Genomic DNA, 18648 nt, shown 5'->3' with positions numbered 1-18648 from the left:
ACAGCACATAACAAAAGAAACGCTGTCCTGTTGTCAAGCATGGTGGTGACAACATGCAGTGGGATGTTTCTCTGCAGCAGGTCCTAGAAGTCTTAAGGATATGGAGTAATTGAATGCAGGAAAACCTGATGTAGTCTGCAAGAAACACCCCAAGGATAAAGCCAAGGCTGCACGGGGATGACTTCAAAACAACAATGTTAATGTCCTGGAGTGGCGGAGTCAGAGTCCACACTACAGTCCAGGTGAGTGTGCGGCTGGCCTTGACAAAGGCTGAACATTTAACCTGACAGAACTTGAGCAATTTTACAAAGAGGAATTGGCAAAAATGTAACTGTCCGGATGTGCAAAGCTGACAGAGAGAGAAGACAGAGACCTGCGCATACAGACTGGAGGCTGCAAAGGTGAGTCTACTGTGTACAAACTCATAGGCAGGAAGACTTAACAGCATGTGATCCATTAGTTTGTGTTTTATAATTGTAATGTATTTGGATCACTTTGCAGAGATCTGTTTTCACTTTGACTTCAAAAAGTATTTTTCTGTTGTTCAGTGTCAAAAACAACAAATTAAATACACTTGTACTGTTTTACAGTATTACAATAAAATCTTCCATAGGGATGATTACCTTTTTACAGATATTGTATAGCATTAAGTTCAATTTATGTTCCTCAGTTTGAAATTGCTTTGTTTTAATGAGTGTCTAACCTAATCTTTATTTTATGTGTACAGATTATGCATTTGTATTTGACCTGTAAACTTGTTAAGCTGCTCTGAGCCTGTACTCCATAAGAAGCAAAATACAAAACCAAAATGAACGGAACAGTTTTTAATCAGTCCTATATTAAAGAAGCCAAATGCAGCCTAGTAATCTAATAAAATGCTACAAAATAATACACATCTATGCAAATATTTATGAAAAAATAAAGTATATAAATGAATTCCCAGCCAGGTATTTTTAAGGAACAAAGTGATTGGCTCTTTAAAGGGAATTTAGCCGACTGAAAGTTGATAAACTTACAGAACACTGAAAGGTCGAGTACCTTGCTAACAGACCCCCAAGTGGCACTATGAGGACGTGACAAGTAATACAAACAATAGAATCACACTGCTTGTACAGCAAGTGCTTTTTAAGATGAGGTGCCCAACAGGATTCAAAACATGTTGATATTCCTACACTCTGGCCATTCATGGAGAGTTTGTATGTAGTGCTACAGCACGCCAGGCCTTCAAATACAGATAGTCACTCACCACAGCAGTAGGATCAATGGCAGCAGTTGGATGAATATAAACATTACCTGCAAGGGGAACCATTTGTGTTAGTGACATTTTTGTGATTATATAGATTACTCAGATTTACACAAATTGAATGTATTTACCAATAATTATGGGACTTCCTTCCCGATTTCTCGCCAGTCTTTCTGGGTGAGTTTTGTGGTACTGGCTTAGGTATAGACGGCTCGCATATATTGCAGATCTTTAACCATATACAAGAAGAGGAAGAAACAAATGTTTTATGTACTCGCTGTCAAAGTTTGTTAGACTATTAAATAGCATCACTGGCTTTTAAAATTAAACAAAAATGAAAATGTTAAAAACAGGAAATATATCAACACATGAATAAAGTTTAAATGTCATGCTCATATTTATAACTTTTGGAATTAAAAGTTTGTGGTAATGTGCCTGCTAGGCATTACCAGTTTAGACAAACGTCGATTTTGTCACAAAGTAAAAGTGAAAAACGCCTGTTTAAGTCATTAAAGTGCAAGATGCTTCGGTGGGCACATGCAGCAGGACGCCACAGCCAAAGACAAAATGTCCACGAATCACACCTTGCACTTTAACAACTTAAACAGGTAAGTGCTTTCACTTATTTTGTGACAAAATCGCTTTTGTTTAAACTGGTAATGCCTAGCAGGCACATTACCACAAGGGTGTGCAAAAATGACATTGTTTAGGAGTGTGTGCTCAAAATTAACGTGATAAATACTCCGATTTACACTTTGATGTAATCATATTTATCAAACACCAAGATAACAGTGCCGTACTATATAGCTTTCTGGGTATTTTCCCCTCTGCTACATACACACTTGGGGACAAACACAAAATGGCAGCTTTGAAACACTAGATGATCCCTGTATTTCTCTACACTGAAGTTAGCTAAATAAACAATAACCATAAAATGAAAATTCTCCTTGTTTGACATTATAGATAAGGGAATGTTGGATGTGCAGTCACAGCTCGACTTGAGGGTGCGTCTCTTCACTTACCCAGCAGATTTTATTTGACTCCAAAATCTGTTTGTCGTGTAGACATATAGCTTTCCTTGACCTGCCAGCGCTGTAAAGATGTCCTGCTCAAGGCGAATGACTTCTGCCCGCTGCCAGCCATTTATTTGTTCTTCTCTGTTAACCAAAAGGAAATTTAAATTCAACTATAAGTGCAATTAAGTGCAACTTTCTTCGGTATTCTGGTTGTTAAAGATTGAAACAGCAAAATCCATCTCAGGGTACCAGGTGGCCAAAGCCTACTCTGAGCCAAAATGAAATAATAAAAAAAAAAAACATTTTTTTAAAGGTTTGCAACTGGCACCCTCTGCTCACATCCAGAAGTTCAAATTCGAGACAAACTATAAGTCGAGTTAAGGCAGTGCACCTCAGCCAATGGCGTGAACTAGTAAGGAGAATGCAGAAATATGCGTCTACAAGTGGAAAGGGTAAAGTGCCTAAACGACACTTACTGTGGCGCACCTCAAATGCAGTGGGGGAGATGCCCCGCTATCACAAAGCAAAAGCATCCAAAGATGACGTATGTAGATGTGAGGTTGACTTTACATCACTAAACTGCTGACCAGGCCCCAGGTTCTGGAATAATGATATTCCATATATTCCATATATAGATAGGGTCAACTTGCACCACTAAGCTCATGTCTGTCAGAAGCTGACAAACAAAAGGGAATGCGCTGATTCAGCCTGTGGGTGAGGAGCGCAAAGGTGGCATCAATTTAGCAAAAATGGGCCAAGTGGACTTCCTGGCTACAGTGTGCAGGGATATTTTTTTAATTTTTATATATCAAACATCCCTAGCCAGTATAGGAAGACTGAATGGGTGCCAACAGAGCCAGAAAGATTTTTACAAGTCTTTGCTGAATTGCCCACAAGTTAGCATGTGCCATTTTTTTTTACAGTTCAGCTCTGTTTTAATAAGCGACATGCTAGCTTGTTCTTAGTCCAGTTTACCTTCTCTTACAAGAACGCCAACAATAAGCACAAGTTGTGTTGCAAGGTTAAATATCACTCAAAAAAACATACTCAAAGAAACTTACAAGAAAAAATGAACACCTTTATTAGGGACCAAGTTAATGTGAAACTTTAAATGAAGGTGGCATAATGAGATGAAACACTTGATGTCTTTTTATTGTGCATTTCCACTGTGTTATGAAAGAGGCAGCAGTAGAAGTGTAAAGATAATGTTTGAGTTTTGCTTACATTTGCAGCTTCATAGTGACCTCAACTGAAATATTACAAATTGGGAGTCGTATTTTTTTTGGGTGAAATGTGCCACATGTTATGAAGCCTGGGAACTTGGAAAGGCTCAATGCATTGACTCAATGGCACCTGGGACACCTCAATGTTTCTCTTGTTGTAAATCCAACCAAAACAAAATCACTTTGCTTACAAAAATAATCAATTGAAGCATCAGTTTATTTTCAACTTTTAAGTTAACTACAGTGGAATTTAACCTTTTTATGTTCTGCACATAATCCAACATTACCAGGCAAACACATTAGGGCTGCAGTGACTTCGCCCTTTCGCCCTTATACCATTTCTCACTCTCAAATTTTATAATATGTTTTATAAAATACATACTGAAAAAAGCGGTTTATAATGGATACCTAAACTAATGTGTAACGGTTTTCAAGCATGTTGGTACTGATATACTGTATTCTTAATCATAAATCATTTTTTAGTCTTTAGCATGTGCTGAATCATTAAATTCTAAAAAGATCCTGTAAAAATGACAAACTTAAGCAAACACCAGTTTAAATATTAGTATTAATAATAACTGACAATCACACCATTGTACGCTCAGTAAATATACAAGTAGCAAGCCTTTAACCAAATAAGAGATCAGCCTGAATCAGAGTTAAAACAAAAAAAACAAAAAAAACAAAAACAAAAAAAAAACAGGCTGCTTTAAACTCTGGATTGGTAAAGTTAAATAAGTGCCTCCATAACAGGATGTGACATTTATCAGAACATTTACAAAAAAGTCAGTCTTTGCTATGGCAGTCTACTGTAGAACCAGGCTGTCCCAACTCTGAACTAGAGTCAAGCTTTTTTTAATGCCTAAATCTATTATATATATGTATATATAATTTATATACCAGTAACGGTGCACTGCACGTGAATACACCTATCTTGAGCATTCATAGTTTTCAGACTCTTTCTCTGTACGTTTAGCATTCGTTTGCTCAGAGGTTGACGTGCTTGCTGCTTTCTGAGTAAGTCGGTGTTTGTGTTGCAATTACTTAGTACATTTTTAAAAATTTTTCTTAAGTCTTCAATGTGCCTCAAGAATGATTTAAGATATGAAGAGGTAGGGGAAGTGACGGCGAAGGTGGTAGGGATGAGAACGGCCACCCTGCTGGCTGCTGCAGAGAATTGATTCTACAATAAAATAAAAAGAACCACCTTGGAGGTCAATCACCATCACCCCACTCCCCCAACAAACCCCACACCCCCCCGAAAGTGGATAGTAGATGTCACGGAGTTTAAACACTCATTCACTCACTGGCCACTTTAGTAGGTACACCTGTTCAAATGTTTGTTGACACAAATATCTAATCAGCCAATCACATGGCAGCAACTCATTTTATCCAGGTAGACATTGTCAAGACACAACGTGCTGACGTTAAAACTGAGCATCAGAATGGTGACGAAAGGTGATTTAAGTGACTTGGAATGTGGCCTGGTTGTTGGTGCCAGACAGCCTGGTCTGAGTATTTCAGGAACTGCTGATCTCCTGGGAGTTTCACAGACAACCATCTCCAGGGTTTACAAAGAATGGTCCGAAAAAGTGAAAATATACATTAAGCGTCAGTTCTCTGAACAAAAATGCCTTGTTGATGCCAGAGGTCAGAAGAGCGGCCAAACTGGTTTGAGCTAATTGAAAGGCAACATTAACTCAGATAACCACTTGTTACAACTGAGATATGCAGAAGAGCATCTCTGAACACACAGCATGTTGAACCTTGAAGCAGATAGGCTACAGCAGCAGGAGACCACACCGGGTGATACTCATGTCAGCTAAGAATAGGCAACTGAGGCAATAATTCATACAGGTTCACCAAAATCGGACAATAAAAGATTGGAAAAAATGTACCCTGGCCTGATCAACTCCCAATCAATTTCTGCTGCGATATTCAGATGGTGGGGTCAGAATTTGGCAACAACAATATGAAAGCATGGATCCATTCTGATTTGCATCAGTGGTTCAGGCTTGTGGATTCAGTGTAATGGTATGGGGGATATTTTCTTGGCACACTTTGTACCCCTTAGCACCAGTTGAGCACTGTTTAAATGCCACAGCCTACCTTAATATTGTTGCTGACCATGTCTATCCCTTCATAATTGCAGTGTACCCCATCTTCTGATGGCTACTTCCAGCAGGATAATGAGCCATGTCACAAAGCTCAGATCACCTCACACTTGCTTCTTGAACATGATAATGAGTTCACTCTACTCAAATGGCCTCCACAGTCACAAGATCTCAATCCAATAGAGCACCTTTGGGATGTGGTGGAACGGGAGATTCATATCAAGGATGTGCAGTTGACAAATCTGCACCAACTGTGTGATGCTATCATGCCAATATGCACTAAAATCCCTGAGGAATGTTTCCAGCACCTTGTTGAATTGATGCCACAAAGAATTATGGCAGTTCTGAAGGCAAAAGAGGGTCTGACCTGGTACTGTACTAGCAAGGTCTACCTAATAAAGTGGCTGGTAAGTGTGTATATATATATATAAAAAAACACCTTGACAGATTTGATTGACATTGGAGACGTTACAGGAAAAAAATAGCCAACATGTATTTTTTATTTGTCCATATTTGTTGATTAATAATGCTTTGAGTGGGCTATTCTTAGGTACCCACATCTTTTTTTCTGCTAGAGCTGTGAAGGAAGGGAACAAATGACACAGAAGTGGGGGCTGCCGCTTTATGCAAATGAAGGCCGCTACTAGGAAAGAAGCGGAAAGACAAAAAATCTCCAAACCTCAAAGTAGACCTGTTAGCAAGTTACCCCCTAGGGTATATGCAGTATTCCCTATTCTGTCCACTTCTTCTTTCTCTTCGTGATGAAATATTAAAAAATTACAAATTCAAAGGGGAGATTGTCTCTGTGGATTGTTGATCGTATTTATATACAGTACAGTAATCCCTCCTCGATCGTGGGAGTTGTGTTCCAGACCTACAACCCCCAAGCGATAGGTGAAAATCCGCGAAGTAGAAACCATATGTTTGTATGCTTACTTTTATATATTTTAAGCACTTATAAACTCCCCCACACTGTTTATAAATATTCCCCGCACAATTATACAGCATAAACTCTGTTTTCTCTTAGATATTAGGTAAGATTAATTGAAATTATGTATGTAAACACACTGTTTATATACAGTAAAACCTAAATATTATTTTAAAGATATCGAGCGTCTCCGATATCACACGTTACAGACATTACGATAGACAGGCCACCAGCAATAAATACGTACTATGCAAGAAAAATTATATACAGTAAATATATGTACAGTGACACTAAACGTACATACATGTACCAGGTACTGTAAGTAGAAAATTGAATTATGGTTACTTACCAACAATGACGACGACAACTTGTCCGATAATGATGAGTTTCATTTTACTGCACAACAAAGGAGAGTGGTACAGCCCTTCTAAAGGAGCCTCTTCAGGCGACTGTGTAGCACCACCGTTGTTGTTCTTCTTCCAGAAGTCTTCAATCCAAATCCCTAAAGCAGATTCCATCTGGACTACTGCCTTATTACGTCCACTTACAACTCGTTTTGCGCCCTGGTTAAAAACGACACTGCGGCCGTAGATCTTATATTCTTTTCCTCCTTTTTAAAATAAAAAGAATCGTGGACTCATTGATGCCATAATGGTGATGCCGTAATGGCGTCCTACAGCGGTGTAACTTTTCCCTTCCTTCAACTTTTACCTTTTCGGCAATCGTTAACATCTTCCGTTGGCGCTTGGGTACTGCCGCAGAAGCAGATCATTTTGGAGCCATAATGAAGGGCTTGAATACGCACAAAGATAAACACAAATGAGCACAAAGTTAACTCTTTACATAGCGAAACACGTTGATGCTGAATGAGCGAGACGAGACTTCCTGGTTAATGCCGCGGAATCGAATTCGGCGCTCCGTCACTGAGCCAATCAGCACACAGGAACTTAACTGCGTGCTGTGATTGGTTAGCTTCTCAGCCATCCGCCAATAGCGTCCCTTGTATGAAATCAACAGGGCAAACCAACTGAGGAAGCATGTACCGGAAGTAAAGAGACCCATTGTCCGCAGAACCTGCGAAGTAGCGAAAAATCCGCGTTATATATTTAGATATGCTTGCGTATAAAATCCGTGATAGAGTGAAGCCGCGAAAGTCGAAGCGTGATATAGCGAGGGATTACTGTACATATATTTTGAACAAGATAGAAAAATAAGTGCAATATTGCAGAGAAGTGGGGTGTCCCCTTAGAATTTAGACTACAATGTGAAGGTTTGCAAAGCAGAAACAGTGAACGCCCATTACAGCATGGCAGCTCACTTCAAGCCCTGGGAGCAGCAGCGGTCTTGGGAAGTTTAAACACTTGCTCAGCCCAGTAAAGATGTCCCCCACTAGAACATTACAGGAGGTGCACACTGCAGTGCTTTTAAGTGGGCCAAGGTTAGTTAGTGTAGCTCAGTGCTCAGACCACCCCTCCTGACACATTCAATTAATATTCTGCAATGTAAAAGTAATAACAAAAGGCGTGAAGGAGCAAGACGCTGACTACAAAGAGTGCTGCCAGTAATTTGGTTCCACTTCATGCGCTGGGAGATTGCACATCATTCACAATATTATTGCTCACTCCCATTTTTTTCTGCACAGTGCTTAAATCGTTCTACTTATTTCTACGTCCCAAGTAAATGCCCAACCCGTGAAAGTCAATGTCGTACATCATAAGTTAAACCACAATTCAGTATTTTTGCTGTTGACCTAAACGCTCCAAAACCTTGTATATTACACTCAGTCCTGACTGCAGCCAACTTTTTTTACAGGTTGTGCTGCAGAGTGAAATTGTACTTGTACCCCACATTCCGATTATTCCTTGTAATTACCTGTTTGAATTGAAAATAATACTGTTTTCTGTTAAAATTGTATTGTACTAACTCCTGGGGAACTTTATGTCACATGTTCAAGAGTATGGAGCCCCAGTGAACTAATAATATTAACCCCAAATAAATAACATTATATACAGAAAAGGACTATGTATACAGTACTTCTGATACATCCGATTAACAGCACAATACCCAACAGCCACTGACTTAGGAAATGTGCCACGTGAAGCTGGGTAACACAACACACATTATAGGAGCTGATAAGAGTTATTCAGTAACACTGGCGAAATTTTAGTTTAGTGCGTCTGCTTAACATTAGCATGTCAGTTCTAAATTTTAGCACTTTACAATGCAACTTAAGTTGAATTCTAGAAACATTTGGACCATTTTTAACCCTTAACTACTCGCACCACTTCTCATCTCATAAATACTTGCGTGGTGTACTTTATGCACCAGTGTTAAAATGGCTATTTATATGCCCGTTGTGAGGCTGTAATATAAAATATTGCAATAATTTTAAATTGTACATGTTTTTAATGTAATTTAGTACCACATTACTGAATAGTATGACACAGTCTAGGGCTATCTGGAAATTAACCAGATCCACACTTCTCCAGTGCTCATTCCTCACTGATCACACTTTCATCCACTGCAGGATTTGCACACGTATCACATTTCACTTCAGTTGTTGAATATTCTTTGCAGACAAAGTCATTGCAAGAAGGACATCTCATTGTTGTCATACATACGTAAGTAACTGAGCGGTGTACCAAATGCACCATATGAAACTGTGTATGCACTCATAAAACCGGCTGGAGCACACTGGAGGGAAACCATTGCGATACTGTATTTGTAGCGAATCAAGCCGAGGACAGATGGCGGATGCTGGCAGCAGGTTCAAGTAAAAGGACTTTGGGGAAAAAATAACTGAGATTGGTGTACAAAATACAAATACGTGAGTAGTTAAGGGTTAAACTCACAATGGTGATTCATTGTGTTTATACATAGCAATTACAAGTGACCTCTTCATGTCAAATTTATATTAGAGTTATTAGCTAAACCATCACCTCTTTTATGAAAAAGACAAGATTTCTGTTACATTTCGTTTAGTGAGAATTGTGAACCAAGTCTTGGCTACAACCTTTACTGCCCCCTACTGCTCATCTCCTGCCTCAAAAAGTTGAATAAATCGGAGTCTGCAACTGCATGAATGAAAGGTAAAGTACCATCTCTGGTTAATGGAAATTGCTCAAAAGTTGATAGAAATCTACATTTTGCACCTAATACTTGTATGCAAAATTTGGTTGACCTAAGTGAAAACATACTCAGGTTATCATGTTTACATACACACACAGACATAATTCCAAAAACGGTATTTTCAGACTCAGGGAGGTCTAAAACATCGAGATTCATTAAAATCTCAAAATGGATTTTTAGAGGATTCCAATACTTTTCCTATACTTCCTAAATGAGAAAGTCAGGGGGGTCTAAAACATTGAGATTCATCAAAATCTCGATATCAAATCTTTGGATGATTACAATACTTTCCCTATACTTCGTATAAGAGAAAGTAAAAAGATCATTTAAAATCAGAAAAAAAAAACATCCCATTTTTACTGAAAAAAAACTTTTTCATAACGTTTTGATATATTTTTCACACTGTTGATAGAAGCACCTTTCCTTCATCTAACCTAGTCAATCCAATTCGGGCTCAAGGGGAGCAGCATCTGCACAAGACAGGAACACGGGACTTGGTGCTGCTTCATTGCTCAGCACACTCATATGTCGTCTACGTATAAAGTAAGCCAGCCCTCACTTCATCTGTCACACTGTTTATGATCAAATTGTTGACTGTTTAATGAATCCTGTGGTAAGACTCTAAAACAAAGCAAGGAGATGTTTTTCCACACAACACTGCACAATTCTGTTAATATCACACATCAACATTCCCACTTACCCGTCGTAAGGATATCTGATGAGTGGGTTCAAGAAACAGAATGATGGCAGAAAAATGAAGAGGAAGGAAAAAAGACAAATGAATAGAAATAAAGAAAGAAATGCATGGAAACAGCAGAACCTTGGGAATTGTTTAAAATTAAGCAGCTACTCACAATAAAAGATCCTGCTGATGTTTCTGAAAAACTAATCCTATATGGTGGAAAATTTCTGGTGTAAAAAGATAAATTCCACAGTTGATGATATCGCTTACAAAAGTGCTTGGTTTCTCCACATAATGCAGCACCTGTAGAATAGACAAAAGTATTTTTGTTAATTGTATTTTGTACTTTGTCTTAGTTTAATTGTGAAAACTGCTTTGTAAATTTATTTAAATCTAAAATGGTGAGATGCTATTCAAATATATTTGCCAGTGTTTATGGATTTTCTGTATTATTGCAGTTTTTTCAGCTAACATAATTACCCGAAGAAGATTAGCCATTGACACTTTTCCCATAACTTTTATGCCAGGCAGCGAGTATTGTTGCCAATACACACCTCTTCTGCCCAACCTGCATGTAAATTTAATCCCAGGGTTCCAGTTTCCTTGAACAATCTAATTGGGAGTGTGCTTTTTGGTGTTCTGGTATTGAAATTAAAACTATTAAGTAATTCAAGTCTTAATTTGATTAAAAAGTTAAATCATATATTGCAATAGGTAGCTTCAGCATGTAGTGAGTGTAACTGATAGCCCGGCATAGCGTCAGAGTTTAAAAATTAAAAGCTCATACCTTTACTGTAAAGTAATCTGGAAGGCCACCACTAGCTACAAAAGGGAGGCTTTAGAATGAGCCATGTAAGTAAGAGATGGACACTCCTGTGGCCTGAAGGCAGCAATATATTTCATAGGTCATAAGATAATGGTGAAAAGGCAATCATGGCCTTTAGGATATTATTTGTGCCCATTAAGCACAAGAATGCATTGGTAAAATTTACAAGTTGAAGGGAAGGAATACGACAGGTAAATAGAAGATGGGGTCGCTCCTTCGGCCAGATGGCCAATATGACCTTTGGGTCAGGGTAATGGTGGGCGATAATGGGGCAATTACATCACCTTAGAAACGTATCAATGTTAATTAGGCTTTAGAAAATATTGGTGACTAGGGAAAAACACCGGGATGTGGGAGTCAGATAATGTGGAGAAAAATACATAGAGTGAGGTAATGTTATTGTAAGAAATTCTATTAAAACAAGGTATTGCCAGACTTGCGACGCTCACGTCATTGAACTGAGACAGCATTTGAGCAATTATGCAATACAGTCTAAATTCTGATTGCCCACCCAGAAGCTCTGCGTGTTTTATGCAAGAGCAAACAGATCTTTCTCCACAACACTGGCCACCTCACTAGGGCTGCAACCAGTTCTGCAGGATAAAATGCAACCAAAAATAAACAGCAAAGTGCATAACTCTGAGTTACTTTAATGCATTTCAGTAAGGGTGGTTTGTTTAATACAGAATCTTGTATTTTTAGTGGACTTTGCACCATTTAACATTCCATGAGGAAATAATTTAAATATAAAAATTCTCTCTCAATTATATTATGAACAACTACCTACAATAACTGACTCTGTAATAAAACAAAATCACAATAGACCAGACACATACAGTATATGTATCATTTTAATTATTTTTTTTTAACTTTATCTCTGTAATAACTTTTCTGGTATCTCTTTTTTAATAGTCAGAAGGACAGTAATGCCCCACTTTTCATGGTCTGTACAAATAATTTAAATCAAGAGAATGGGAGAATTAAGACCTCTGTGCTAGTGTGACACACGTACCTCCCCATGTAAATTCTTCATCGCTGTTGTCAGAGCAGATCCCTCCAGAACTAACACTTGATAAAGCGCATCTACAGTAGTCCAATTCATAGTTGTTGCAACCCAGAGCCTTACCAGTCCGCAGAGGGCACAACACAATTCCATTGCAGGGCCCACTCAAGCACATGGTCAATGTGGAATCACCAGTTAATCTAATCTGCACATCTCTGATGACAAGGGCACAAAATCCACACAGACGATGACCAGGCCTTATACTTTATACGGTTTATACTTCACGGTCAGAACATGTACACACACGCATCATGGCTGCCACGTATTCCCGGCATTCATTTGATGAGGGGGACACAGTGTATTCAAGTCGGAATGTGATGTCAGTCTCTGTTTACTATCAACATGTGACAGCAAGCCACTTTGCAGATCGTATAGGATCAATGTGCGTGCCTTGATATTTGATGAATGGTTCAATATGGTGAAGCAAAATGCTGACATACAAATGTATTCGTGGTGTTTCTTTTCAAACGTCACATATTCCCCATCGTAATGACGCGATACATTTTAAAGGTCTCGCATACCATCTTGATACCATACTTGATATCACTTGCATGATGAAATGCTTTAAAGTATGTATATTACATTTTACAGATAAATCGTTAACTTCATTTAAATAATGAATACTGTGAATAATTATACATGTGGGGGCAGCACGGTGGTGGAGTGGTAAGAGTCCCTGGTGTTCCCTGCCAGAGTTTGCTTGTTTTTCTGGTGGGTTTCCACAGTGTGCTCCGGTTTCCTTCCAAGGACATGCAGGTTTGGGGATTTGCTGAAGCTAAAATGACACTAGTGTATGTGTGTGCTTGTATTCACCTTGTGATGAGCTGATGGCCCATCTACAGATTGTTTCTGCCTCATGCCCAATGCTTGCTGGAATGGACACATCCCTGGATTGAAGGTTTTAATCATCAAATATCCATCCTTTTCAGAGATATTGTGGCAAGGTTTCCTGGGAATTTAATGGACGCGCACAGGTATAAATGGTACACCGCGCATTCTTAGGCACACACATCACGTGAAGTATAAACTCGGCCTAAGACAGCAGTGCTAACCATTGTGCTGCCCTGCACCGAATCATTCACTTCAAATTTTCATTTTTTCTACATTTGATTTACATATCCAAACATTTTATAGCCTACTTTTCCTGTTCATGGTAATGGGTTACTCAATTAAATGTATTAAAAATGCCTATATTAAAAATATATTTAAAAAGCCAAAAGTATCCTCTTCTCCCTACCATCCTCCGTGTGAGGCGGAGTTGCATCTCTCATCGCCACGCCTCCCACATAATTGAGTGCCTGCCCATATAAGGCCGTCCGTCCGCGGCAATCCAATAGAAACACTCTGCTGCTAAATATTCGCGGGTTTAGGACTGTGCTTATGAAAACGAAGATGAGATGGTCAGGGTGGTGTTTGGCACAAACTCGGCAAAACTGCAAGAGAAATTTTTAAGTGCCGGGTCTTAGCTAACATTAAATAAAGCAGTGGACATTGCACGAGATAGCACATGCACAGCTGAGAACCTTCGATGCATGTATTCCGAGCGGCTCACGTAAACTGACTGAACAAAGCACACGGTGGAAAAAGTCTATGTCCAGCTAAAGGAAGACAGTGTTTAAAAAAAACCTGTGCATGCAGTGTGTGATGTCTCATATAAAGAGGAAGACGAGCTGTTTATTGATGCAGTAAGAAAGGAATCGATGAATGAAACCTGTTATCTTTACAACGGTTGACAAACACGGAACGTCACTTGAACACAACACATCCTCCAAATACAAACCTGATTGAAAGAAATAATGATAATCAAATCCTTGATGACAGCAACACTCATAACAGTCACAAAACAATTACAATGACAATCATGTTGCGTTATTTTTAAAATATTTCCTTTTCTTTTTCATTACTTCTTTAACACACTACTCCTCCGCTGCAAAGCGCGGGTATTTTGCTAGTTTATAATAAATAAGGCATTTAACTTTTATTGAGTAGTTAAATTGCAACAATTACATTTATATATCGTTCCCTTGCTTTTGTGCGCGATGCGCTGGAAAAAGACAAAATTATGTCTCTGGAAATAATGTTGATGGAGTACAAATACCTCACCGCATAGTAAATATCAGGGGGGTTCAAAAGGGCGACCTCAATATAGAAAAAAAGTTTAAATTTCATCACAAAAATAACAGAAACTACGAGCATTAAAGTAATACCGCTCAAATGCAATATAACCAAATTAATGAGTTTGTATAAAATATCAAATTGATCTACATATTGAATTGCCTTAAGAAGTGGTCAACTTAAAAGTCGGTCGCCTTAAAAGGCGGGTCAGCCTAGTTGTATCATAAATGTTGCAAGTCAGACAAATTAGTAAATGTACAGTCTCGTCTGTCTCTGGATGTGACGTATGGCTTTGCCCACTAACACAGACTGTATTGCAGTGGAATACAGTAAGTAAATGAAAGCATACAATAACTCAAGGTAGGATTTTATCCTTTATTTTTACTTCTTGACACTTGTAAATAAACATAAACTTTGTACAAGTGACCCTTGTTAAGTGAAGGCTTTGGGGAATGGAGTTTTGCTCCACCTGCAGGAGAATACACTGCTATGCCTTAAAGAGCTCAATCCATGCTTTTTCTGGGTTAGAGGCCTTAATTTGTATGTTTAAAAGTGTGGAACTGGGGCCAGTCTGGCAAGATGGCCAAGGCAGTGGGATCTAGTGGCTAACGCATTGGGCCTTAAATAAGATTTCTCTTCAGATTCTGCCTCTGCACATTGTGTGACCTTAGGTAAAGTGACTTAACCTGCACGAGAAACAAATTTGTAAAAAGTTACAATGTATTTCCTTGTATAATCACCTCAGCCCTTGTGTAAAATAGTAAAAATATATATTTAAACAAATTGTTTAAAAATGTTAAGAAACAACAGTTATTCCAAGGATATTTTGTCTTACTAAAGTATTTCTTACCTCATTTGTATCTTGATTTTCAACAATACAGCCATAGTTCAAGGATTGTTTCCTGTTAGCCTATACGTTTAGAAATAGTTCAAACAGTTATAAATTTTAGAAACTTCATGATTATTAATAGAACATTTTTGTGAAATTTACAGATTATAATGCACTACCCTACTGAATATGTATTACATTTATAATAACACACAATATAGATAATATACAGTTGTGCTAATAAGTTTACAAACCCTGGCAGAATTTGTAAGATGTGCCATACTTAAAAGAAAAGATGACTGATCAGGCAAAAGACATTTCACTTAATTTTAATAGAATCCAAATTAAACTATAAGGCATCACAGAACAGCACAACCCTTAAACAAAATATAGGAATAAGGAAAATAATGAGATGATCCCTGTTGAAAAGTTTGCATACCCTTAGTTCTTACTACTGTTTATTGTCCCTTTTACCATCAGTGACGGCATGCTGTCTTTTATTATATTTGTGGACGTGACCCTTGATTTTCTCAGGTGGTAGAGCTGCCCATTCTTCTTGGCGTAAAGCCTTCAGGTCTTGTAAATTCTTGGGTTGCCTTGCATTAACTGCACATTTGATCTCCCCAAACTGGCTCAATGAAATTGAGGTCAGGAGTCTTTGATGGCCACTCTAGCACACTCACTTTTCTGTGCTGTAAGGCTTGAAGGCTCAACTTGGCCTTGTGCTTTGGATCATTGTCATTTTGTAAGATCCAGGTTCTTGGCAGCTCAACAAGTGATCCTGGCAGTTGTTGATTAAATCTCAGTTGGTCTACCTGACCATGGCCTGGTAACAACAGAACCCCTAACTTTCCACTACTGACATGCATTTTCAAATCTCTGGATATCTTTTTACAAACCGGATTCCAAAAAAGTTGGGACACTAAACAAATTGTGAATAAAAACTGAATGCAATGATGTGGAGATGGCAAATGTCAATATTTTATTTGTAATAGAACGTAGATGACAGATCAAATGTTTAATCCGAGTAAATGTATCATTTTAAAGGAAAAATATGTTGATTCAAAATTTCACGGTGTCAACCAATCCCAAAAAAGTTGGGACAAGTAGCAATAAGAGCCTGGAAAAAGTAAATTTGAGCGTAACGAAGAGCTGGAAGACCAATTAACACTAATTAGGTCAATTGGCAACATGATTGGGTATAAAAAGAGCTTCTCAGAGTGGCAGTGTCTCTCAGAAGCCAAGATGGGTAGAGGATCACCAATTCCCACAATGCTGCGCAGAAAGATAGTGGAGCAATATCAGAAAGGTGTTACCCAGCGAAAAATTGCAAAGACTTTGCATCTATCATCATCAACTGTGCATAACATCATCCGAAGATTCAGAGAATCTGGAACAATCTCTGTGCGTAAGGGTCAAGGCCGTAAAACCATACTGGATGCCCGTGATCTCCGGGCCCTTAAGCGACACTGCACCACAAACAGGAATGCTACTGTAAAGGAAATCACAGAATGGGCTCAGGAATACTTCCAGAAACCATTGTCAGTGAACACAATCCACCGTGCCATCCGCGTTGCCAGCTGAAACTCTACAGTGCAAAGAAGAAGCCATTTCTAAGCAAGATCCACAAGCTCAGGCGTTTCACTGGGCCAGGGATCATTTAAAATGGAGTGTGGCAAAATGGAAGACTGTTCTGTGGTCAGGCGAGTCACGATTCAAGTTCTTTTGGAAATCTGGGACGCCATGTCATCCGGACCAAAGAGGACAAGGACAACCCAAGTTGTTATCAACGCTCAGTTCAGAAGCCTGCATCTCTGATGGTATGGGGTTGCATGAGTGCGTGTGGCATGGGCAGCTTGCATGTCTGGAAAGGCACCATCAATGCAGAAAAATATATTCAGGTTCTAGAACAACATATGCTCCCATCCAGACGTCATCTCTTTCAGGGAAGACCCTGCATTTTTCAACAAGATAATGCCAGACCACATTCTGCATCAATCACAACATCATGGCTGCGTAGGAGAAGGATCCGGGTACTGAAATGGCCAGTCTGCAGTCCAGATCTTTCACCTATAGAGAACATTTGGCGCATCATAAAGAGGAAGGTCGACAAAGAAGGCCCAAGACGATTGAACAGTTAGAGGCCTGTATTAGACAAGAATGGGAGAGCATTCCTATTTCTAAACTTGAGAAACTGGTCTCCTCGGTCCCCAGACGTCTGTTGAGTGTTGTAAGAAGAAGGGGAGATGCCACACAGTGGTGAAAATGGCCTTGTCCCAACTTTTTTGGGATTTGTTGACACCATGAAATTCTGAATCAACATATTTTTCCCTTAAAATGATACATTTTCTCAGTTTAAACTTTTGTTCCGTGATTTATGTTCTATTCTGAATAAAATATTAGAAGTTGGCACCTCCACATCATTGCATTCAGTTTTTATTCACAATTTGTATAGTGTCCCAACTTTTTTGGAATCTGGTTTGTATATCCTTTTCCTGATTTACACAAATCCACAATTTTGCATGTCCTTTGAAAGTTCTTTTGCTTTCCCCTTGGCTCAGTAGATAGATACTTTATTAATCCCAAGGGGAAATTCACATACTCCAGCAGCAGCATACTGATAAAAAAACAATATTAAATTAAGAGTGATAAAAATGCAGGTATAACAATCTAGCAAAGTCAGTGCAGCTCTGCAGGAATTTAAATTGACTATTTATACACAGACACTGATTTCAATCAAAGAGGTTACAGTTGTGGACATCCCCCTTAATTTGAACCTGTGTGTGTCAATTTGTGTGTGTATATATTCAGCCTCAACATTCAAGGGTATGTAAACTTTGGTTCTGGCCCATTTGGGTGATTTCAGTTATCATTATGATTTAAAATGGGCACACACGATGTGATAATATTGCCTCACCTGAGCTCACTCCCTAATTAAAAGGAAATCTTTCTGCATGTCTACTTATATTTTCCATACAATGGCCAATATTTCACAAATTGTGTGTATGTAAATATATGAGCACAACTAAGTTTTAAAAGTACATGCTAAATGTTTGAGTCAAACCTGAAAGCAGGAGATGTCCACATTTCAGGACACAGGTTATACAGAAAACCCTCAATTATCTGTCACTTGATTAACTATCAGTCTCCATTAAGTGTCAGGGCCAAAACAAAAATTGTGCATACCAGCGCCCACCTATTACTGTACTACCAATGCCATGCAGTATGCTGTGAGCTTTGCACAATGGAACAACTTTCCCTTCTGTTAGCGTGTAGTGTTTGTCCTTCCCCAGTATTACAGAGTCAGTTACGTACCTTCAGTTTTAATAGCGTCTTGTAACTTTCTCTTTCATTATAATTAATTTACTATACATTGTTATGGCCAATAAATGTATGCGTGTGGTGTTGGAATCATCATAGAAAGTGAAATTATTAAACATTTATGAAATGGAGAAAGTGTTTTAAGTATTGCTTCAATTT

General features: G+C 38.6%; 1 protein-coding gene across 2 annotated transcripts in view; it reads right to left on the bottom strand.

Moving 5' to 3' along the window:
* Positions 1 to 18648, bottom strand: part of gmppaa (GDP-mannose pyrophosphorylase Aa) — a 45868-nt gene that overhangs the window by 3690 nt on the left and 23530 nt on the right. The window contains exons 6-11 of one of the 2 annotated variants that reach the window (XM_039757389.1): positions 15190 to 15249; positions 10508 to 10638; positions 10354 to 10368; positions 2266 to 2400; positions 1375 to 1472; positions 1247 to 1293 (exon numbers count right to left, since the gene is read on the bottom strand). In XM_039757389.1, the coding sequence (XP_039613323.1) occupies positions 1247 to 1293; positions 1375 to 1472; positions 2266 to 2400; positions 10354 to 10368; positions 10508 to 10638; positions 15190 to 15249 (486 nt within the window). The remainder of the gene's footprint in view (positions 1 to 1246; positions 1294 to 1374; positions 1473 to 2265; positions 2401 to 10353; positions 10369 to 10507; positions 10639 to 15189; positions 15250 to 18648) is intronic. The other variant, XM_039757390.1, reaches the window with a different exon arrangement.

Source organism: Polypterus senegalus, chromosome 6 (assembly GCF_016835505.1).
Source record: "Polypterus senegalus isolate Bchr_013 chromosome 6, ASM1683550v1, whole genome shotgun sequence".
Taxonomy (NCBI): domain Eukaryota; kingdom Metazoa; phylum Chordata; class Cladistia; order Polypteriformes; family Polypteridae; genus Polypterus; species Polypterus senegalus.
The sequence above is the reverse complement of the archived record's forward strand: the minus strand, read 5'-3'. Positions and strand labels throughout refer to the sequence as shown.